Genomic DNA, 25,225 nt, shown 5'->3' with positions numbered 1-25,225 from the left:
GCAGTGGCCAAAAAGAATAGTGAGATCCCAGTCAACCTGCAAAGTTAAGAGGCCAGTTGAACACTTATTTCTGTTCAAAAGATCCTGAAAATGGCCTTCAAGAATAGTATCAGCAGTCTACTGAGGTCGACTGCTGTTGAAAGCAATAACCTAGAGGTCAATATGTTATGTCCAATGTCCACTATCTAATTTCAGAGTGATCTAGCTGGGCTGCAAGTGTGTACCGCATACAGTTTGGAGGGTATTAACTGAATTACTGCTAAAAGGCAGAAAAGGTACCAAGTCAGACTTCCCAGATTTGTATCTCAGATCACTTACTACTGTATCATCTTGGGCAAGTTGCTTATCTCTAATTCAGTTTCCTGATCTATAACAATGGGGATTGTTATCAGCACACTCACAGGTGTTGTAAGGATTAAATTAGCTAATACACGTCAGTAGTCACAAGACTAACTGGCACTTAGTAAACCTTCAAAATGTGAACTATTGCAACTACTGGACATGACTTTTGTACACTGTTTTACGAATCCTCTTCTTCGTTATCGTTTCAATATAACAAATACCTTCAAAATGTTTTCTTCAGGGGCGTATGGGTGGCTCGGTGGGTTCAATGTCCTACTCTTGGTTTCGGCTCAGGTCATGATCTCACGTTCCTGAGATCAAGCCCCATGCTGGGCACCGTGCTGGGTGTGGACCTTGCTTAAGATTCTCTCTGTTCCCCTCTCTCTGCCCCTCTTCCACTCGTGCTATTCTGCTCTCAAAAAAAATTTTTTTTTCTCCACATGTAACAAAAGGTCTCTTTACCTATTTCCTCTCCTTACAAGGAGTTTGTTGCTAATGAGGATTCAGTCATGTGAAAATCTGTTTTTTCCAACTTTTGTCATCCCATTTAGTTTCCAGAGATGTTTAATCCAATCTATAAATCTATATAAATATTATGAGATGAAAAAAATAGGTGGCTTTCTTACCATTGAATGTTTGCTGTAAATGTGTAGGCAGAGGTGAGTGGGAAAGTGTTGCTGCATGCTGAGCTCCTGGCTGTAAACCCTTTAGTAAATCTGAGAGAAAAACAGAACTGTCAGTGATCTTCTTCAATCTAACACTTAATTGCTCTTAGATAAAAAATGGAAATAGTTTAATTTATATAATGTTAAGCACAGCCCCTGATTTCAAAGTCCTCCTTAGAGTACATACATTGAAAAAATGTACATATATAAATACGTTTATGCAAATAACCCAGCAAATTTGACTGCCTCTTATTATAAATTTCATTAAGATAGCAATGTGGTATAGATGGTTCATTTAAGGACTATAAATAAATTCTGAATCCACCAATTTGATTTATTCTATATAAATGAAATTAAACTGCATTTCTTAAAGAAAATTCTGTAATCTTCACTAACTCCAAATGGACTACTCTCAATCAGTATAAATTCATGAGTTTTCCCGTTCTGTCAAACTAGGTAGGCAAGTAACTAAAAGAGCCCCACTTACTCTGAGTTAGGCTATGGTGGAAAGCGGCTGAGGTAGATCCCGAGGTGGTTGTCACTCCAGCTGTGTCCGTTCCAAAGCCAAGTAGCTCCAAGGGAAACTGGAAGGGCATGGTCACTGGAACAAGGCCACCCAGCATCCCAAAAGGAGTCACATTTTGATTTGTTACAGACAAAGGTGATGTCATGAGAGTCAGAGGTGAGGCATTAGCCAATAATGATGCTCCTGCTGTGGACTGCAGAAACCAGGGGTCAAAATACATAAGAAATCAAATCTTTAACCTGAATTGATTTATTGTATTTAATATCCTCATGGGCGCAAGACTGTGTCCTAACTCTACTCTAACAGAAACTTCATGAGACAGAAAATAAAGACCGAGGTGAAAAGTGTATTTCTAAGAGCTACCATATTGGTTTTGGAACTAATTCTCTACTCAGCTCTTCATCACCAGTTTAGACTCCTTGACTTATTTTAATGTCTATATTAACACGTCTTTCTCACCTCAGACTTCTACTTTTGCTTCTAAACCCTAGATCTGAGCCACTCACTAGCCATTAATTTCATTTAATTTCAATATGATCTTTGAAAATGATCATAATGTAATTTCAAAATGTAATTTCATTGTTTTACCACCTTCCTGACACAATCCCCATGGTTATTGTTCCAGACTAGGATTCTCTCAGAGCCCCTAATGCAATACCCTCTGCTTTCATCATAAAGCCTTAAAGAAATGAGGCCATCCCAGATGTTCTTCCTCATCATTAGCCTTACCTGTCTCTTCTCCAAGACTAACCATCTGACCATGCCATGAATCCCACCTATGCAGAACTTTCTGGTACAAATATCTAGTATTACGCCTTTCCCCATGTTTCCTCTGCTTTGTCACATACAGAGTCCTCGTGTTTTTGTTTTTTTGTTTTTGTTCTGTTTTGTTTATAACAACAGCTATCCCTGGCTCTTCCTCAACCCCTAGAAAAAACCTGACTTATTTGTACTCCTTTTGTTATCAAATTTACTAAATGATACCCTCCATTTCCATATTATTTAGTTTCTCCTTAACCCCTGAAAGCTGGTTTCCATTTTCACTACTTTTCTCAACTTAAGACTCCTTAAGGTAAAAAGGTGTTTTAATACTCCTCTGCCTGGGCTTTGATGCCATGTTTATGAAAAACACATTTAAATCTGAAATATGCAAGCAGTAATTAGCTTTCACTGAGAAATTACTTAAATATACTTCATTAAGCTAATTTAATTCTTTGAACAATTTTCTATTCAGCAATAATCTGTCCCCATTTTGACTTTCTTTTCTATATGTACTTATTAACAAAAATTACAGTAAAATTTTTTCAGTATCAGATATTATTATAGTTTCTGCAACTGTGAATTTTCTTCTGTAGTCTTATCTTTACCGATTCTAAGTTTCCCTGGCCAAAAATTTTACGGTTCTAAATTTAGTCAACAAAACTGAATTCTTTGAATATTTTTTAGTCAGTAATCAATGTCAACTATTATCAGGTCTATCTCTGTGTTAACTACTCTTGCAGTAAACATTACTAATTAATAAAGGGGCTGATCTATTTTTTAATTAATCCATGAAAAATCCATGTAAATGATCTCCCCATACTTATATGCCAATAACATATATTGATACACCAAATGTTCCATGCCAGTGCTAAACAAAAAATGAAGGATATCCTCAAGAAGGCTTCAATTCTAGTTCTACAACTCTTTCTCCAACAGCCTTCCCTTCTCTTCTTTGTTAGCTCTCAAATTTACATCCATAGTTCTGACTTCGTCACAGTTTCAATCTTGTAAGTCTAAAAGCTCAGTGAGGAATGTCACTTGGATATGGAACACTCATCAACCACAACTGAACTCATCAGCTCCTGCAATCATGCAACCCCGCCCTATTTGTCAACGGCTATCATTAATAGTCTCATTCTTTCTCAACACTCAGGCTTGAAACCTTAGTTTTTAGGCATCATAAAATAGCAAGACAAGATGAACTCATTGTCAACATACTCATTCTTTTTCTTAAAAAAAACTTTTTTTTTAAACCACCAGTTCCTCCAACACTTAAGTACAAATCTCCATCACTTTTGCTTGGACTTGGCTATTTTTCTTATTTTCAGGTCTTTCCCTTACTGAGCCAACCATGATATACAAAACAGATACAATTTGAAAGAATTACTAAGTTAGAAATAACGCTTGGAAGCAATTTGGATTGAAGGGATCCTGCATCAATTTAAGAATAAGAGTTCTTTTTCAATCATAATTCTATTGTAATCCCAGCATAATATGGTGCACACACTCCAATACCGTTTGCCCCAAGTAAACCCCGTAGTAAGGAACATTAGATACTGCTAATAAGGAGAACTCAAGCTTTTCTAGAGGAGGCTAACTGAAGTATTAAAATAGCTGGAAAGTGTAAATCAGAGCAACTTCCAAAATTAAGTAACTGAGCAATTGAAAATGATACCATGCCATAACTAACATTTTGTGCTTTCAAAAAACTTTGATATCCACTTTTGTTTCTAAAATTAAAATGAAACATCAGATTATCTGAATGTTACATGGCATTTATAAATTTCTCTCTCTTATGAGATGGAGACCTTTCAAAAGTTGGGTATCCTATCGTTATGATTCGGAAGCATATAGGAGAAGTTGTCAACATAAAACAGGCAAATGTAAATAGGCAAAGTTCAGGATGATGCTCCATAATCAAAAATACTTCCGTGACCTCTACATTTTATTTCCAGGAGAAAATATAAAAGAAAACCTTGCTCTTCCCGTGGTGGGAATTTTATATATATATATATATATATATATATATATATATATATACATATACATATATATATATATATACGTATACGTATATACGTATACGGATATATAAGGGAATTTGGCCCCATTCTCCACGACACCCAGTGTAATCTTTTGGAATATAAATCAAACCATACCACTCCCCTGTTGAAGACCCTCTAAAAGCTTCCCACTGAACACATTAACACCCCAAGTTCTCATCGTGGCCTACAAGGTCCTCCATCACATGGTTCTGCTGGATCTCAGATCTCATCACCTCTCCATCTCTCCCTAGTCTAGATGTGCACGCCTACATGTCAGGCTCTTTCCTATCTCAGTGTCTTCACTCTAGTTTGGACTGTTCATTCCCCCCTATCTCCAAATGACTGGCCTGCTTATTCAATTCCCCACTCAAATGTTGCCTCCTGAAAGAGGCTTTTCCAAAATCCCTTATCTATGTTAGCAGCAATCACACTTTATCATATTATTGTTTTAATTTTTCATTACACTTAAAATATTTTTAAAAAATTTGTGTTTTGTTTCTCTCTCTACCTGGAATATATGTTCCATGAGAAGAGAAATCTTGAGTATGATGTTCACTCTATTTCCCCAGCACCTAGAAGAGTGCCTGGCACATATTAAACATCTCATAAACATTTGCTTAAGGAATGAATTATTTTGGGAATTATAAAGTGGCAAAGACAGAATTCATAGAAAATCGACAGGCTGAAAGGTAAGAAAGAAGAGGAAAGACTTGAGCAGAAAGTTATTAAATATAAAGAAGGTAGCGGTGATAATCTGAACCCAGAAAGATTTTAACTTCTGTTAAACTCAGGACCTGTCCTTTTCACTCTGCAAACGAACAGATAGCTGGAGATGTCTTTCAGACAGGAACTGAATGTTTTGCAAGCACGGATAGGGAATCTCTTTTTAGTATCAGAGCGCTAGAGAAACAGGTTATCTAGAGGCCGCCAGGTTTCAATGAGAGGCTACATTAAAAACAAAAAGCCATCGGTTCTCCCCAACTTACCAACAACCTTATTCAATTATTGACCTTTTCTTCAGTCAAACCAGTAAGACAGAACAAAAAAGGGTCAGTCTGAAGGCAGGAACGCTAAGGCCTTCACATCATAAAGTCATTTCAGAAAGGAAGAAAACCAGAAGGAAGCAGTTCTTTTTTGGAAACACAAATTCTGCCATATAGGTTCCCTGATGACAAACCAACTGTTATGCCAAGTATCTAGCTTCTCTCGGGATAAATGATCAAATACAAGAAGGATGGGGGTGGGGGTGGGAAAGAGAACTGATAGACACTGGAGATGACAAAGAATGGAGAAAGATTTAGCTTTAAATTCCTAAGTGAAGGGGGGAAAAAGTGAATTTTTAACTTCAGAAAAAAAGCCAAAAACTTGTAATAAGAAAGCAAATGAAACCATAGTTTATGAGTAGGCTCAACAGAGACAATAGTTTACATGGTCAAAGGCTGTAATTTTACTCTTTCAGGAGAATGGCAAAGGTATAAAGCGAGCTAAAAGCCTTATCATGACAAGAAGTTAAAAGTTAATACTAAAATGAATAAATTGTCTTCATCCATTTTTCATACTTAAAAACACACAAAAACCTAGGGGAATTAAAAGTAACTGACACTAGGAAGGAGGACCCATTTGGCAGGGAACTGGTATTTCTGTTATAAATCTCTCCTTTACTCAAAGATTAACATCAAAAAGTAATAAGAATGTGAACTAACTCTTCAGACCTTAGTTTATAACTTGAATTTTAACATGCCATCCCTAATCAGTGTTTGCTAGTTTATTTCTGATAAAAATAAAATTAATAGATAAAACATCAGAGAGTCCAAGATTTCAACTAATGAAGTATCAGTTAACTGAATTTTATTTTCATTAGAATTCTACAATGAATTCATTCCTAGGCCTACAGGGATGGCAGAGTGATGATCTGGGTTTCATTTGTTTATGCATACCGATGCTAACTTGTACTGAATAGCAGAAATATTTACAAACACTAAGGTAAACATTCTTTCATTAGATGTTCCTATTCCACATAAACAGGAAGCAGTACTTTTTTAGACAACAGAATTCTACAAATCAATAAAAGTCTTGTTTTCAAAAAACATTTAAGAACTGAAGAACACATCATAAAATGTTATGTATTTTTTAAAAGCTTGTTATGAAACAGATTATGTAAAACCCATTTTCTTGACAAGAATCTCAAACAGTACCCAGAAAATATAAACAGCGGTGGGAGGATGGTGATTTTTCTTTTTTCTGAATTTGCCTACAGTGAATATGTATTACTTCTGGGAACAGGGAACAGGGAGAAAGAATATTAAAGAAATCAAACTGGTCACATGAAGGACAAATCTGACAAAGTCTCAGAATACAAGGAGTGGCAGCAAGACGAAAACAATGACAGAGAAGATGACATGGAAAGGAGAGAGATGAAATATATGAGTGATAAAGAGTTCTCACAAAACCTAGGCCAAATGGATCAGAAAAGACAATGAAACGCATAGAACAAAATATTCCTGAGCTGAAAAAGCCACCAGGTATAAGACTGAAAGAGGTCACCATGTTTTAGGTACAGTTAACAAAACCTTATACATAAATCTAGTCATAATCCGAGAATACCTGAATTTCAAGTAAAAAGACAAAATCTTACTAGAATTTAGGCAGAGAAAACACACATAAGGGAACAAAAAATCAGAATGGCCTCTGACTTCTCCATAATCCTAAATACTAAGCAAAGGTCAGTGGAACAGTATTTATAACACTAAGAGGGAGACAGTGACCCAAGAAGTCTATACATACTCAAGCGTGATGGCACAGAAATTATCAGGCACGCTAGAGCTAAGGGAAACTAGGTTTTATGTTAGCCTTCTTGAAAAGACTCCTTTCTTGAGTGAGGCACTCTGCTAACTGTAAGATAAATGTAAAGTAAAAACTCACAAAAGGGGAAACTGGTATATAAAAGGGTTATTGACAGTAATTTGACAGAGAGAATTATGTATGAATAACTGTAAGTTTAAAGCAAAATAAAAATTTTACTTGAAAAGACAAATGGTTAAAGGAAAAGACCCTGACAAATGTATAAATCTGTCTAAATAAAAAAATCAAAGTTAGCAGGAGAGGAGGAACTAGAACAGGGGAGAAAGGAGACAAGTGAGAGTATATTAAACTCCTAAGTTACGGCTTTGTTCTGGACTTTGACAACATACAGTTTTAAATATTCATTCTATGTGTTTTTCAACAACTGTGAAAGTATGTATGTGCTACTTTGCGGGAGGAAGGGGGGCGGGGGGGAGGGGGGAATCCACATCCCAACAGAAACCTCATCCACCAAGTATCCCCATTACTGTGATGTCAACATCAGGAACATGCCTTGGCCATAAGCTGTAAGAAACTATTACAAACAACTTCTGTATGTATATGGTTATTAAACTGACTGAAGAGAACAATCAAACGAGCTTACGTTTTATCACGCGAACACACAGAACATACATACCTGCACACTGGCGGTTACCACTGAAGACCCTGAGGCAGAGGATGGTCTATGTGGAGTAGACAACGGTTTAGTAGCACCCTGTGTTCCACTTCCTGTTCCCCCAGAGAGACTAGTCCTATTGGCTCCGCTTGAGTTAAGGTTGCTACCTCTGCTGGCAGGTACATTCACTGCAATTCCACTCAAGCTATTCTTCCCAACAGTTCCAGTGGGTGAGGAATTTGTTAGCTTTGAAGGGGCCTGAAGATTTTTTGTGGATGGAAGGCCCGAAGTACGACTGGAGGGCAGCAAATTCAAGGTGGGAGACTGTCTGCTGAGGTTTATCCCACTGGGCTGTTTATGGACTGGGTTGTTACTGCTGGAGTGGCTGCTCTGGGCTACTAGTGCATTTGGACTGGAAGAGCTTGGGGGTACAGGAGGCTTGGGAGTTGGGTTGGATTTAGAAATAAGTTTAGTTGATACTGAAGGCTTAGTGGACACAGAGGGCTTGGGTGAGGCAGAAGGCTTAGGTGAGGGCAAGGGTTTAGGAGATGTGGCAGGTTTTGGAGATGCGGCAAGTTTGGGGGATGCAGCCATTGAGAAGGGAGATTTGAAACCCTGCGTGGACATCTGTGACACCATAGCCTTGGCTAAATAGTTACTGGAGGTAGTGGTGCTAGGTACTGTCCTAGAAACCAGGGGGTGGGACCCTTGAGAACCATTTCCGGGTGAGGGAGTAGATAAGGGAAGGCGGTACATAAGTGGCTTATCCGAAGTCTTAATAAGCGGGGATGAACAGGAAAGTTGGGGATTATTACTTAATTTCACCACTGGGTTGGTCTGTGATTTACTAATGGTTGCTTGTAATGGAGACACATAGTTTTGTTGGACAGCTGAATGCTGGTGCACCTTTGTTACTTGTGTTAACGAAGAAGCGTCTTGGGCCTCTGATGTTCCCAGAGCGTGAGAGGAGGCAGCAACTTGGGCTTGGGAAGAAGAGGAAACATGGGTCTGTGAAGAGGAAGAAGCATGAATCTGACTCGACCTCTGTAGTCCTTGTTGAAGCAGCCTGGCTGGCAAAGGTTCCAAGGAAACTTTAGGGTTCTGAATTGAAGAACCAGCAATAAGGCCTGAAGAGATGCCAGTATGAGCTAAATCCTGGGGTTTCTTTGGTACCGGCCCTGTGTGACCAGCAATAAGACTTGATGAATGTGCAGTCTGAGAAGAATCTAGTTTTTTAGGAGCAGCCAATGGCAGCTTACTCATGATACTTGCTAACTTTTCTTCTCTCAGTCCTGGACGAGGCTTTGCAGTTGGCACGCTTATCCTTGAGCCAGCCGGAGGGCCCTTGTTCCCATTGTTGATAACAGCTAAAGCTTCAGAAACAAGATCCAGTGCAGGTGGATGGAAAGAAAGGTCTTCGTCTAGTGAGTCATCAAGGCAGATGGTCTCCTGGGCTGGTGTAGAGCTAGAACTGGTAGAGGCCACGGCAGATGTGCTAGAGCTCGTTGAAGGACCACCAACTGAAGCCACCAAGGATGCAGGAGTTTTCTGGTCCTTTTTTGGACTACACTCCTACCATAAACAGCATTATAGTGGAAAAAATTAAATGAATTATTAAGTATCAGTTTTTAAAGGACTAAGAAATTCTCACGATGATTCAAATTCCACTGGAAATCTTTATAGACTGTAAAAACCAAAATGTTTCTGAGGACAGAGCTCCTGACTGAACTGTGCTCATAAGCCAAAGCATCTGATACATTGCAAACAGCTGCCATACCTCAGTAAGCTCTTCTGAGAAGACTTAAAATTAAAACCAAGCCAAAGGAACATCCACATACTAGTTACAATATTGGTGAAACCCCGTTCACCCTGCCCACCTACATCAGATCTTCACGTGCTATTCCAAATCCGTCTGTTCAGAGGCTATTCTCTTTTTATTCTCCTTGCACCTAGAAGAAATTCTGCATTTATCCTAAGACTCCACCCTTCTTCTATAGAATGGTTTGCTAGGATACTGACCCTTGCTTTCTGCTTCCTTGTATTTCTGCCCTCTGTACGCCCTGTGCTAGAGCCACCCAGAGCCATACGTAGAGAAAGTAGTCCATCAAACTGGGATTCGTCCGAGCATATGAAATTATGTCTTCTATTTATCATGGTAGAAATCATTTGTAATGTATTCAACATATATTTACTAAATGTGTACTATGAGCAAGGCCATATACTAAGAAAACAGGGTTATTAGGAATTAAAATTCTGAATACCTAAGAGAATATTGTCTGTTTCTTCAAAAAATTAACCTTCTTAAAATTCAAGTAAGAGAAAAGAGAATTAGAGCACAGTTTATTCTTTTTTAAGTTTATATATTTATTTTGAGAGAGAGAGAGAGAGCACGCGCATACAGGGGAAGGGCAGAGAGAGAGGGAGAGAGAGAATCCAAAGCAGGCTCCGTGCTAATAGCGCGGAGTTCGACTTGGGGCTCAACCTCACGAACCGTGAGATCATGACCGAGCCGAAATCAAGAGTCAGACACTTCATCACTTAACCGTCTGAGCCACCCAAGCACCCCATAAAGCACAGCTTAAAATATTCAAAAAGCAAAAGAATGAAAAAGTAACTGTTTCCCTTAAAAGAGAAATATAAAGTATCTGACTCATGTCATTTTTAAAATTAAGAAGAAATAAAACTATTACATAAAAATCATTTCAAAGTTTCTTTGATTGGTTTCTTAAAAACAAACCCAAATAAACCTAAACCCAAAGTCTTAAATTGTGTATCAATTTATATCACCACAACACTTACCTTAACCACAGTGGGGAAAGAATGGAGAGGAAGTGTCTCTACTATCACCTTCTACTGTATTACAGTAAATCAGCTGTTAAAAATGCTTTAAACTCTAACTTCTTCAGCAATTTTTCTAAGCTGCTACTCCAAAGCCCTGATTGAAAACCCCACTGCCTCTCAGAATTCTGTAGTATAACTGCATTAAGGTCAAAATTGTTAAGATATGAAGGGGTAATGCACATAAAACATGTCTGCTGTGACATGCCATCCCTCTAATTGTGGTTAGTGAAAATTTCATTTTATAAAAAAGTATAGAAACTGATGATGGGAGAATGTATCAGAATAATACTGGTAGTGTTACCAATATAAAACTGCTTTTTGAAGTAACTTTTTATTTTTTAATGAATAAACTGGCTTTATTTTTACTGATTTATCTTTTAAGTTTTTATTTATTTTGAGACCATGCACATGTGAGAGAGAGATAGAGTGCACACACCGCTGGGAGAGGAGAAGAGGAAGAGAGAATCCTAAGTGGGGCTTGATCTCATGAGCCATGAGATCATGACCTGAGCCAAAATTAAAGAGTCAGAGGCTTAATTGACTGAGCCACCCAGGTGCCCCTATTTATTTATTTTGAAAGTAAGCTCTAGGGCCAATGTGGAGCTTGAACACGTAGCCCTGAGATCAAGAGTTGCATGCTCTTCTGAGCCAGCCAGGTGCCCCCAAATTAATTTTTTCTTTATAAAAATAACATTAAATCCACCCAGCAGAGTACTGTGTAAATTTATAGTGGCAGAGATAATTGTTCAGGGTATACACTTGAGTCAAAAAAGCAAACTATCCCATTTATAAAATGTTAAGTCATATGAATAAATGAACAGGTGTTTGGACAGAGGGAAGGGAGGGTGGGTTTGTACCAGAAAGTAGGAGCTTTTTTTTTCCTGGATACTTATACTTTTTGCCTTCTTATTTTTCTGTATTGTTAGCATTTTCTTTCTTTTTTTTTTTTTTAAAGTAGGCTTCATGCCCAATGTGGGGCTTGAACTCACAACCTTGAGATCAAGAGTCACATGCTTCACCAACTAAGCCAGCCAGGCACCCCTGCATTTTCTAATGCATTTCCTTGTATTACCTTTGTAATTAAAACAGGTATTTGAGGGGTGGAAGGGTAGGAGAAACACAAATCGGCAATATAGTTTTTCCATTTGGGGAAAAGGAAAAAATAATTTAATCACAAAGACACAAACAAGCAAAAACAGGGAATTCCCTATACCATCCTTGTCAACATCAGAATTCTGATAAATTAGTCATATGTTTGAATAGATGTAAAATTTAACAAACACTTTATGAAGGGCATTAGGAGTTTAAAAATAATGTGTCAAAACAAAGCATGAACTCAACAGATGTGATGGAATACTGGCTCACCATTATTTAGATTAGAAGACAAATGAGGTATGTAAGAAAAAGAAGACTATTCGTACTTACAAAGCCTCTAATATTAAAAGTTAAGAAGGCCACAGAGAAGGATGGCCTTCTGGCCATACCTCATAAGCAAAGAAACTCATCTATTCAAAGAGATGAAGTCTATAGGGAAAGTCCAAAAGCTAAATAAAGCGTGTGGGATTTCTCTATAATTTTACTTTTCAAATGATTACAGTTTTCACTTCTAGAGATTATACCTGGTTCTTTTTCAACTGCTTTGTCTGTTGTGATATTTTTTATTCTGTCTTCTCCTTCTTTGAATATTAAACAAGTTAAATTCCTTTATGTTCGAAACCCAGTAAGTCCGTCACTTGGCCCTCTCAGGGATCTAATTCTGTCAGATGTTTCTGCTGACTCTCACTCATAGTAATTCATTTCCTTGTGTAATCTGTATTTTCAGACTGTAAGCTCATGTTTGACACAGTATATATGTGGCAAGCCTTTGAAGCCTGCTATGAGACTGCACTATTTTAAGGAAAATTTGATTTGCCAATTGCCTTGGGTTAATACTAATTCCTTTAAGTTATTTTCAAAGTTTGAGGATTTCCCAGATCTTGCAGGTAGTATAAATTAAACTCCTGAACTCCTTAAATTCTCAGGGAGGACTTCCTTCCCCTAATCTAGGACTCAGGCCAAGACACACAAGTTTCTTACTTTCTGCTGGCGAGTGAATTTTTCTAGTTCTTTCTTTTACCAAAGGTGTTACCCTTTGAAGGTCCGGGTTCATGCAGAGTTTGAGTCTAATTCTCAATCTATATAAGCCCAAGAAAACCCTATCTCCTGTGCTCTGAGAAGAAATTTGAAAATAAATCATAAAGTGTTAGATGAAAATCAGCAAGTACCCCTACAGGCAACCAAAGTTTCAAAGTCATATTAACACGCTGGTAGCTTCTTTGCGTTGGGCCCTTGGGATTTCTCTTATACATCTGCAATCTCAGCTGTGCTTTTAAAGGATATTTGTTATATTTTATAGTGTTTCTAACTTGTATGAGGTTAAATCTTACAATTTAATTAATGTGTGCAAATTTCCCACTACCACACAGTCATCTATTCTTGGAAATACAGGGGTTCTAGGATTTTTACAAAGTTTAAAAACACTCTTCTTAAGAGTACACTACCTATTAATCTATGATAAATACCATATATCCTTTTCATCTTATGAATGTATTTCAACATTCCTCAATTATGACCAATTAAAGATTTGGTTCAATACTTACCTTCACTTTGGGTTTAGGTGCAGGAATCACCTTTTTCTTTGCCCTAAGACAACAGATTAAAAAGGAGGTCATTTCAGTAGCAATTAGGTCACTCATTATGAAATTCTAATCTTGCCATTACATGGGTAAATAATTTCTTATGCTATTTGGAAAATTCTATGAAGGAACTATACATATGTGTGTATTTATATATGTGTATACACACACACACACACACACACACACTCAGTTTATATATGAATATACAGTAACATTTCCTCCAATTTCAATTAACTGGAAGAAAGGCTGAACCATTAGCAAAATATGAACAGTAGATGATAAAAGGTTTTAAAAATTAAATGTAAATAATCAAAATAAAATTAAAAAAATAACTGAAGATAGGGTAACAAAGCTGCCTGAGAAGACCCACTTCAAAGAACTGGTAAGAATTAATAATTATTTATAAGAAAACAGATCTTCAAGAAACCTCAAGCTCAAATTAAACCATAATTTGAGAAGAACCAATGCCAAGAACTTGTAAATAAGGTATTATTTAAAAAAATAAAATTCTTTTAAAGAAAATTATTTTAATATGAGAATTCAAATAAAAAATGTCAAAATGACATGAGGACAAAAGGCAAGTAAAATACCATGCAACCCTGGAAACTTTGGGAACCAGTGTGAAAAAGTTTGAAGACAAAAATCTCATGTGTTCCATAAGAGGAGAAAGTACCCAAATGTCTGTTGAATAACTAAAGGGTTAACAAGCTAAAATACCTCACACTGAGTATTTCTACTTCACTAAATTGAAATGTCATCCATTAAATTAACCAATATCTTGATTAAAACTGCCAATCTACAACTTCATTAAGGCGACAGTAATTTTCCAAGTTTTTTTGATAAAGACCATTGGGGCAAAAGATATCAGGCCCATGCATCCCATAGATTTGTACTTTCTGATACAAAGCAAAACAAGACAAAACAAAACACAAGTTAGTCATAATAATAAAGCCACCTAAAAAACTGAAGAGAGGGTCTATGTAAATATATGCTTTAGATTTAAAGGGATGAATTATTTATACCTGAATTGTAACACATTTGTGATTTTAGAACTATAGGGAAATTAAAGGCCAGAAATATTATCGACACCAATACATACACACACATATATATATACCCCCCACCCCAGGATAATTAAACCACCAGTAACAAAGTAAACCTATGTGTATGAAACCAAACTTATCCCAAATTTATACTCCATAAACAAGAATAGCAAGAACCAAAAACCACAATCAACCCAACATAACTCTGATAGTATACTAACAAAGTGTCCTTCCTAAGAGTTGTAAAAAATTCCATTATAATTGTACACAAGGGGATGGGGAGTTTTGTAATGTTACCCGGTTGTTAACCAGACCTCTTAGAATATTGAATTACAGTGGTCTGTAAATTCTCAGTGACTTGCTAATTGTATATTTTATTAACTCTTACTATTACACTTCTATGGTGCAGAGAAATAGCCCTAAGTTGTAGGTAAATATAAAATTCTTGTTGAGTCAACCAGTATTCACCCAAAAATATAACCACAAAAAACCCAGCTTTTTACTACTGCCTACTAGGATCAGAGACTTTTCTTTAGTAATCATACCACTAAGGAAATACCCAGTTTCGAACAGAAGGGAAGGGCATGAAAAATAGATTAATTTTGTAGAATGAAGCACTCTGCAAGGCAAGGCAGGGTAGGTATGTGTAAGAAACTGTCTTCGAAGGCACAAAGCTACAGGTTAGCTATGCTGATCATCATTAAGAGGGAAAGAAAAAAGACACAAAATAACTGGAGGGAAGAAGGCCCAGGAACAAAGGAAACCATCAGAGGCTTCCTGTCTACACGGCTCCTAGCCGCCAGATCTCAGGCCAGCATAGATTCAGGTGTTTAGAGACTAGCCTGAGAACTATTAAACAGATAAATGTGGTCTCAGGTCAACAGAAAAATGATTCTTTTTGAAAAAAAGGCAGTAGTAAAATGGAGATCGTCTAAATGTACATTTAAGTACTATGTTGCCTAGCATTTAATAAATAGTACTTTTGTTTACTAAAGCACATAATGTGAGTAAAAACAAATGAAGAACTATGGAGTCTGTTTTACTCACGGAGCAGAAGTAAGATGATTATGTACACTCCGACTTTCCTTAAAAAGCATTCTGCAAAAGTTAAAAGGACACAATTATTTTTGTGTAACAGATAATGATAACCACTTTCTCATTTTACTCACATGGTTTTCAACAGTCTATTACTTGCTTATTTATCAAATGGAAGTTATAATGGCACAGAGTAAATTCAGTAATCTGTCTTACAGGGAGTTTTACAGAAGATTTATTTATTTAAATCTTTTAACAGATCAAAAGATGTTTTCTGTTGATTTAACTGGTTGCGACAGCTGCCTATCTTAACATTCTTAACGCTTTATGGTTTAAATTGGACGACTATGCATTTTTGAGACACCACTCTACATTGACTATTGACAACAGAACCCAAGGTTGTGTGTCTCTATTTCTACACTCTCAATTTTGTATTCAGCTCTAGGCTTATCTTCATGATACCAATGTGAAGTCCCCTCCCAAAGTTTATAGCCATCTACCTCTCCACCCATTTTCTCTATTAGCAAAGTCAGGTGCAAAAAAAGAGAAAGTGGTTGGCAAAAAAGTCACCTTTATGTGTATCTCTGTATCTCTACGTCCCTGTGACTAACCATTTTGTCTTTTCAGTGCCTGAAGTTTTCAAAGCAGAGATCATCTGAGAGGACTATAGAGAACGCTAAACACACTAGGTTCTTAACAAAATGAATGTCACATATCTGTCTCTATACATGTATCTTTAAACACAGCAACAATAAGAAAGTAAAATGAAATCTAGGATGTCATATTTCTTACCTTGCCTGCATCCAGCCCTTAGGCCACAATGGTTTCACCTCTGTCTCCATAAAGGATTTAAGATAATCCTCAGCGGACTGGCTTTTATTTGGCTCTAACTCATAGCATCCCAATTTGATCTCAACAAGGTTACATAACAAAGTTCTAAACAGATTAAAAATATATATTTATATATAAATCTGACTGCAAAATTGTGGAAAAGTTTGAAACAGATTTTTTTTAAGCACATAAATCTGACAGCAATAATAAAGAATATTATCTCAAGAATTCAGATGACATGAAGATAAATAATTTCTAACACACATCACTCATTGCACTACAGCCAAATCCCCAATATGAAACAATTTCCTTTGATACCTTTCATCTAGGCACCAAAGACTGAAAGGGATAGTCCTGCAACCAAACCCTCTATTTGGGGTACAGAAATATTGGTCAAAAAAGATGACTGATTACAGATGTACACAGAGTACTTCACCTTCTGAAGCCAATATGACTGACTTAATAATTAGAAGATTAGTTTATAGAAAGTAGCGTATGAAAATAAAAGTGAGAGCACTCTAAAGATACCAGGACCAAATCAAACTTCTCTTGAATAAATTTTTCCTACACACCAATTTTTGGTTGCTGCCAATCTACTCTTCCATTTACTATATATTCTTTTTATTAGAAACCTTAGTTCCGCATTGTCCATTTGGTTAAAAGTGAAGGCTTTGGTTAAATTTTACCTGATGGTGTCATTCCAGTGGAATTTCTTTCTTGGTCCTATGACACGCTTCCCCGGTTTCTCATCATCATCTTCCTCGGATCCATTTTTCTCTCGTTCTTCGTCTGTCTGCAACCTAAAAATGAAAAAGATTTTATGAAGCCAAGTTCTAACCCAACAGTGCCTATGATATGCTCCAGAGACACCTGTTAAATTGCTTAACTGAATGTTAACTCAAAAGGCAGAGTAAATAATCTACCTTTATACATAATATTTTGAAGAGCATCATAAAGTAGTTTGGTAAATTAGGTCTTCAAGCTGTGTCATTTAAGGGCATGATTACTTATCTTTGAGTTCAGAAAATACTGACTTCAGCCAGTTAAATTGGGTGACATGGGAAATACCTGACCAGTGCCAGCTCTTGCTTTCATCACACCCATCCACTAAATCAACAGAACTTTTGCTTTTGACATCAAAGCAACTGAATGGGAAGTGTTGTGTCATTTAGAAAATATTCAATTATACTGTTTCAGTGGCATATGTGGATTTCTATTTGGTGATAAAGTCCACATAATACCAATCCCTAAGAGCTAAAAATATTTCTCAAATGCAAAAGCCAGTCCAAACAGAAGAGGTACATACTTGGCACACTTAGCTTGACTGCGAGCTTGGCAGTCCTCCTGGTATTTAAATAGCTGTTCAGGCATGACATTGCTAACAGCCAGTTTCAGTTTTTGCAGAGGTTCTCTTAAACGATCATCCTGAGGGGAAAAAAAAATACTACAAGTTTTTTTAAATACATTTACAAAAAATTATTTTGCAAGCAGATTCTCAAAAGACAATAATTATAGATTTAAAATGTAAGCATATTTAAATATGGACATTTCTTCTACAACACTCAGTCTTCAGGAGGCACACTGGATATAAAATTAGAATGACCATACTTCCCAGGCAGCCAACGAGAATCCTAGTTTGTGCCTGGTAATTACCCCAGCATAATTAATAGTGTTCCTTACACTTGTTTCTTTTAAAAAAATGTTTTATTTGAGTAGAGTTGACACATAACGTATTCCTTTACATTCTTAAAAATGCCCCACGTTTGGCCAAGAAATTATATGGACACTTCAAATGTCATAAAAAATTAAGTAAAGAACAAAATCTACACTATGCAGACTACTACCGGTTGATCCCCATTTTGATGAGGTACCATGAGAGGAGATACTGCTTTGCAACACTAGAACACATAATTTGGTTTGGGTGACAACCGACTGGATGTTGGCATCCTGTTCTTTCGTTTATTGTTACCAATTGTGACTTACGCTGCAAGCAAAGTTACACGATCGAGGTCAAAGAGAAAGAGGGAACTGGAAGACTCTTATGTTTTCATGCATACCAGTTAACAAACATTACTGCACACATTACAGTGCCTGCTACAAAATCCTATCAAAAGAAATGTGAACGTCCGGTATCAGGGTTCCTAGGTGATCACTTCCTAATTCTGTAGCTGCGACTATCTGCCTGGGAACAACCCACCTATCCATCAGCAGTAAAACAGACACAATAACTGGGATGTATTAACAGAATGGAGCGGTGTACACACTGTAGAGCAGTACAACTGGAGTCCTCCACAGGTAAAGACATAGCTAAATCTGAGGTACATAATGTTCAGTGTAAAAAAGCAAGCTGCAGAGGAAAAGTATGGAGACAGGATGACTCCATTCATACGGAGCTCAAAAACATGCAAAATCAAATAATATAGTATTTAGGGATTAAAAGTATACATGACGGGGAGCCTGGGTGACTCAGTCAGGTGAGTGTCCAACTTCAGCTCAGGTCATGATCTCACAGACAGTGGGTTCAAGCTCCGCATCGGGCTCTGCGCTGACAGCTCGGAGCCTTGAGCCTGCTTCCGATTCTGTGTCTCCCTCTCTCTCTGCCCCTTCCCCGCTCATGCTCTGTCTCTCTCTCTCAAAAAATTAACATTAAAATAAATAAATAAATAAATAAAGTATACATGATAAAACCACATGAAGAAAATCAAAGGTTAAGATAGATGTCTTCTTCCACAGGAAGAACAGGAATATTAAATAACTTCAAACATCAAATCTGAAATGCCCCTTAGAAAATATTTTATAATGTATGAAAAGTTGTTCTCCTGCCTCTAATTCCTTTTTTTACTGGTACCCATGTCTGTCACCTGAATGTATGGCAGTGAGCTCTAGCAGTCAATGTCTGAAGGAGCCAGGCAAAAAAAAAAAGGAGCCAGGTCACACAAAATCTGTGACCTCGAGTAAATTTCATTTGTTGATTACTCTGCTTTACGTTGAGGAAGAACTTAAAGTTTCTGAATTCAAAAGAGTTATTTTATTAACAGAAGTATAATACCTACAATAAAGAATTCTATGCCAATCAGCTCTTAATACTAGTGGCCCTGGGCACCATGTTCATTCCCCCACCAGCTATGGAGGCCCTTGGCTAGCCATGTTGTGCTGTGTGACTCCCAACCTCTGGCCAGAAAAGTTTAGGTTGACCCAACATAGTATAATCAGATTTCCTGATCCAAAAACTTGGATTGGGATGAGAGGGTTGAGTCAGTCTCTGTGTGTGGCCTTTCTATAATATAAAACCTTGAGAATGAAGTAATCTTATTTTCAGATGCACATAAAAGGATAAAAATAAGACACAGGGAGAGAAAAACAAGAGCTAATCCAAATTATCAGTTCCCATCCCTTTCTGGTTGTTTTTTTGTTTTCTTTTGTTTTGTTTTTGAGAGAGAAAGAGAGAGTGCATGTGCACATGAGCAGAGGAGGGGGAAAGAGAGAGGAGGACATAGGATCCAAAGCAGGCTCCGTGCTGACAGCAGAGAGCCCGATGTGGGGTTCAAACTCACAAACTGTGAGATCGTGGCCTGAGCCGAAGTCAGATGTTCAACTGACTGAGCGACCCACGTGCCCCTTGTATGTACTTTTAATTCCATCAAATACCTTTATTAATAGAAAAAAAATGTCCTTTCTTGTCTTAAACTGCATTATTTCCTATTACTTGCAAGTTATAAATATTTAAAAAATAAATAATCAAATAAATCATAAGGGAAAAATCATCAGGCAGTGAAGGTACTGAAAACCACCTTATATGGAAGTGAAGGAGGGGACATAATACAAGCTTTCAAAAACATGAAAGCCATGAAGGTGACAAATAATTAGGTTTATGAATGGACTCAAAGGCAGAATCAGGACCAAAAGGGTGGAAAGCACCTGGATATGTCTCAGTGCACAGAAGAACTTTCTGATATAATGAAATAAGTTTCTGACCCTGGAAGCATTCAAACTTAGATAATTACTTGGTGGTGTTTTAGGGGAGAAGAATCTAGCAAAATATGGATGATTACACACAAAAAAATCTCCAAGTTTACACGTAACCCTGTGATTCTTTCTCAGTTTTTGTAACGTAGGCATGAACAAATCTGTACAGATCCATTTCAGTAATAAGAAAACCGAGTAATAAATCTGTCAGATATTTGTTGAGGGCAAAGTTGTATCACCTGTGGAACTGACATTAATTTACCAGTCCAGGAATCTACGCCTTAGGAAACATTCTCGTCTAGCCTTTTCAACTGTTGAAAAGTAATTTTTTTCAAGAGATTCTCTATGCCTTTAATAACCTCCTATGGTTATTCAATACATACAATTAAGAGTATAAAGAAACTAATATGCAAAAGTCCCAAATAGAAACTAGTCTCTTTATAGGTTATAAAACTCCAGATACGGATATTATTGATCCTCTTCTTACCTGGACGTTGAGATGTAACTTCTTTAGACGTTTCACCAGTGTTTCTTTATTGCATGGCACAAAAGCTTCAAGATGGGAGTAGACACCACTACGAATGACAGGGCCTAGTTCCTGTAGCTGTAACTCAATGCTGAACAAAAACAACAACAAATAAATAGTACAGAATTTCTTTTAGGTACTAATACATAAGCAAGGAGGTAAAAGCAATGACTCTTCTCTCGTTTTATCTTTCCACGATTTCCTAGACAGTATTTTTCAAGGAAAAAAATATACAGAGAATTTATATCAACATAAGTAGTCTGGTGACTAATTTTTTGATGAACAGGGACAAAACCTACATTTTTGGGTAAAGCATAGGAACTCCATTATTAACCAAAACCCCATTTCCTCAAAGAGATAGATATTCACATCCCCTCTCCCCCAACCACAACTGCTAAGCTAGAGAGTCACATAGTTTCAATGAGTTCTTAGAATATTTTTTCCTTAGAGGTGTCTGAAAAAATTGCAGATCCAGAAGAGGTAAAGCTCTTCTGGCTACACATACAGACTGTTTTATCCATTTGTCTCCCTTATTATGCCTGCCTTGCACAAATTAGATACTTAATAGTTGGCTCAATTTATTCCAATTCTTCAGTTCCTGTTTCCATTTATAAATTAGTTTTTTAGATCAAAAATAAATTGTTAAATGGGTATTTAGCCTAATAGTTATTTAAAGAAGGGGGGGGGAAAAAAAAAAAAAGGAAAAGAGTTTTAACAGCCACCATATTCCCAGCTGGACAAGTCTACCAAGAAATAACGGAGGTTTCTCCCAAGATGGAAGACACTAAATCTGGCAGCTGCTATTGTAGGAAGATAGGAACAGATACTAATTTGAAGGCCAAGACTTAACTGGAGCTCTTGGCAACAAACTACATCCAAATCATCACATTCTATGACAGGACAACGTATAGATAGATTTAATAAATAATTCTCATAAATAGATTCAGTTAACAGCTTTTGGGGAAGAAACCCTGCCTATCAAATATATCCATCACTTAGAAGATACACTGCAAGTTCAGAAACAATGAAATGTGGAAAACTATGCCCTTAGCATTGGCAAGAGAAAATGTTTGGTATTAAAGAAGTCAAATACAATATACAAATAGAAAAATGTTTAGGATCTATAAGAACCAGAAGGTCAAATGCACAGGATCATATGGGAAACAACCATTACTGTCATGGTTCTGTGTATAAACGTTTGGTTAAATAAATTATGCGTGAAGCTTTATTAGAAGTCTAGACTCTGGGTAGGAGGCTTTCTATGCTTGCCCTGTTATTAAACGATAGTTGAGGCTGAAAATAAAATAGAAACTCCAAGTAGTAAGAGATTTCAATTAAGAATAGATTGACTCAGTGACATACTTAAAAAAATAAGTGGTTTCCAAAGAGGGCGAAACTCGAAAACAGAAGAACTGACTCCCTGCTGCTAAGCCAATACTAGGGAAAAATCAGAGAAGCATATTAACCCTTAAGGTTACAGACTATACTGGTCTATCACAAATATATACAAAATCCTACCTGACAGCAGTATATTTTAAACACACATCCCTCATACAGTTATTTATTTATTTTCCTAAGAATTACAATCTTCTAAGGTCTAAGAAGTATCTGCAGATGACTAAAAACACATGCCAATCAAAGTTTGAATTTCAGGTATTTTCACATTTCAGAAAAATAAAGGTTCTCCCAAAGCAATGAACTTTCCTGAGTCTGACCCCTTCTCTCTACCAGGTTTCTTGTCTTTTCTTTCCTTCTTTAAGTAAAGTCTGTCCCCAAAACAGATATCCATGCAAGAATGTTACAATGACTGGGTCTCAAACCTCTGATAATAAATTATAAGCACAAGATTACTACAGGCTCTAAATGGATAAAAATATACTGGGACCACCTGCTGATAATGCACTGGAGGACAAACACTGGATTTCCTGAGTATATAAGTTTGAAACCCACTTTTATATCCCCATCTGTATGTACAAGGCTCTCATTTGCCTCTGAAGAAGGCTCAAAGAAACACAACATAGGAATCCACAGCTGAAGCAATGGCCAACTTTATAAAAAAGATTCTTCTGGCTCAGGAATGCTTAGTCTTACCTATATTTTCACACAAAATTCTAGAAATACAATCATTTCACCATAATTGATACATAAATAAATCTTCCCATCCCATCAACTCCCTCTTTTTAATAACTGTTTTTTAAGTAAGCTTTACACCCAATGTGGGGCTTGGAATCTTGACCCCAAGACCAAGTCACATGCTCTATCAACTGAGCCAGCCAGGCACCCTTCTCCCTCTTTTTAAAAAACAGAATACAGGGGCTCCTGGGTGGCTCGGTCAGTTAAGCGTCCAACTTTGGCTCAGGTCATGATCTCGCGGTTCCTGAGTTCAAGCTCCATGACGATGTCTCTGCAACAGCATGGAGCCTGCTTTGGATCCTCTGTTTTCCTCCCCCTCTCTGCACCTCCCCGGCTCATGCTCTCTCTCAAAAATAAACATTAAAAAAAACCCAACAAAACAGAATACATATCTTAGTCAATCAGCTTAAAAACACTAGTAAAAGAAAACCTAAGTCCAAATAAATTCGGAATCTAGTAAATTTCTTTTTTTCTTTTAATTTTTTACTGTTCATTTATTTTTGAGAGAGAGAGAAAGAGCACACGAGCAGGGGAGGGACAGAGAGAGCGGGAGACACACAATCTGAAGCAGGCTCTAGGCTCTGAGCTGTCAGCACAGAGCCCAATGCGGGGCTCGAACTCACGAACCATGAGATCGTGTGACCTGGGCCAAAGTCAGACGCTTAACCGACTGAGCTACCCAGGAGCCCCCGGAATCTAGTAAATTTCTTGAATTTTTTCTCAAATATTTCAGATACCCTACCGATACTATCCATATAACAGAACCACTGAAACTAGTAACTGAAGAAAGACTTAGGGAGCAGTAACCCAAACTCAAAATCGAAAATTTATTTTATAGCAAGAATTCAAAAGATCCCTCCTTCCCTGAATGACTTTATTCAGATGGGCTGGTTCTAGTGTTACCTCAAGAACGCCTGGTGTGGCATAGGTTAAAGATGTGGTTCCAAGTTCGTTTTTCCAAATGCAAAGTAATCCCTCAAGAGAGTTAAGGAAAGCTGTGGCAGAGGATCAACCCCCTCACTTTGGTAACCTTCCTTTATGTCAGAGAGGGTGAGACAGACAGGCCAACTGATAAGTCTCTTCATACTGAGATTCAAAAGTCAATACTCATTCATGAGCTCCTTAAAGGAGCGTCTAACAATGAGGTGGCAGACAACAGGGCTCACTGCAAGTGTCCACTGGGATTGGTAGTGCCTTCCCAGAGCATCTGTTGAACAGAACTCAGGTTGGATTGAGATCACAGGCAAAGAGCATTAAGATTTTGTTAGCAATGTCTGCTTGAGGTAAAGGAGGAAATGGGGAGGATCAAGTCGGCATGCTGTATATTTACTGATCCAAGTCAAACTCAATTAGGCAAAAAGAAAAAGTGTTCCCTATTCCAATAAACTTACCTCCCTTTCTCCCCATCATAAAGAAGCAATGGTGAGGCAGAGCCAATACATGTGAATCATTTCATGGGAATTTACTACTCAAAATAATCACATGCCATATGCCCTTAGAAGATCAACTCTGTCCAAAGAAATCAGGGATATTTAGGAAAGTGGGAACAGAGGCCAGGGGGCATAAATAAGTGACTAAAAGGGAAAAAAAAATAAACTCTGAGCACTAGGGCTTGTAGAACTGGAGGCACACTCTGTGAAATAAAAACAGGGCTCCAAAAAAATTAGAGGATTTAAGACAGACATGGAGAGATTAAGGAGTCTGCTGGGGGTGGTGGGGGCATCTGGCTGGCTCAGTGGGTAGAGCATGCGACTCTTGATCTTGGGGTCGTGAGTTTGACCCCCACATTGGGTGCAGAGATTACTTAAAAAAAGAAAGAAAGAGCAAGAAAGAGAGAAGCCTGTTAATGGAATGTTGATACTCTGCTTATTTGAGATGTTAGGTCCCAAGGATGGTCCTTTGTTTCTCTCAGGAGAGAAAAAGAGGGTCCCTCTTACAGAAGAGTAAAATAAAAAAAAATGGTCTCAGTCACAGGAAAAGGACCTGCTCTAGTAAACTTAGGGCTCTCAAGTGGCAAGAAAAAGAAGAGCTAGTCAGATTCCTGACTGTGGAATCTGGGACAGCTCTGATGAGTAATGGTTACACTCTTCATTGAATCTGGGGTGAAAAGGGAGCCAGGTAAAAGGATCTGGCACAGACAGGAAACATTTGCCTTGCTTCCAGGCAGACAGAATCAGTCTGAAAATCCCTGGCTAAAATGAAGAACAGGAACAAGAAATTCCTGTCACCATACTGGTGGCATACTAGGTTTAGGTGTTTCATGGGTCCATGGGGGACCAGAAAGATCTTTTAAGTATTCCAGAGAAAAGAGAGATTGTACTTAATTAAAAAAAGTTATCAAAACAAACCAATCCATCATCTTTTATATGAGAAAC

At 37.4% G+C, this 25,225-nt stretch overlaps 1 protein-coding gene across 4 annotated transcripts in view; it reads right to left on the bottom strand.

Moving 5' to 3' along the window:
- UBN2 (ubinuclein 2) overlaps nucleotides 1-25,225 on the bottom strand; it is a 77,438-nt gene that overhangs the window by 12,402 nt on the left and 39,811 nt on the right. For 3 of the 4 annotated variants that reach the window (XM_049641948.1, XM_049641947.1, XM_049641946.1), the window contains 9 exons: nucleotides 20,679-20,808; nucleotides 17,532-17,650; nucleotides 16,912-17,025; nucleotides 16,187-16,330; nucleotides 15,407-15,457; nucleotides 13,278-13,320; nucleotides 7,819-9,369; nucleotides 1,495-1,726; nucleotides 969-1,058 (listed from right to left, as the gene is read on the bottom strand). In XM_049641948.1, the coding sequence (XP_049497905.1) occupies nucleotides 969-1,058; nucleotides 1,495-1,726; nucleotides 7,819-9,369; nucleotides 13,278-13,320; nucleotides 15,407-15,457; nucleotides 16,187-16,330; nucleotides 16,912-17,025; nucleotides 17,532-17,650; nucleotides 20,679-20,808 (2,474 nt within the window). The remainder of the gene's footprint in view (nucleotides 1-968; nucleotides 1,059-1,494; nucleotides 1,727-7,818; nucleotides 9,370-13,277; nucleotides 13,321-15,406; nucleotides 15,458-16,186; nucleotides 16,331-16,911; nucleotides 17,026-17,531; nucleotides 17,651-20,678; nucleotides 20,809-25,225) is intronic. The other variant, XM_049641949.1, reaches the window with a different exon arrangement.

The sequence above is a fragment of the Panthera uncia genome, chromosome A2 (assembly GCF_023721935.1).
Source record: "Panthera uncia isolate 11264 chromosome A2, Puncia_PCG_1.0, whole genome shotgun sequence".
In the NCBI taxonomy this organism is placed as follows: Eukaryota; Metazoa; Chordata; class Mammalia; order Carnivora; family Felidae; genus Panthera; species Panthera uncia.
Note: the sequence above shows the minus strand (reverse complement) of the source record. Positions and strands in the feature narration are given on the sequence as shown.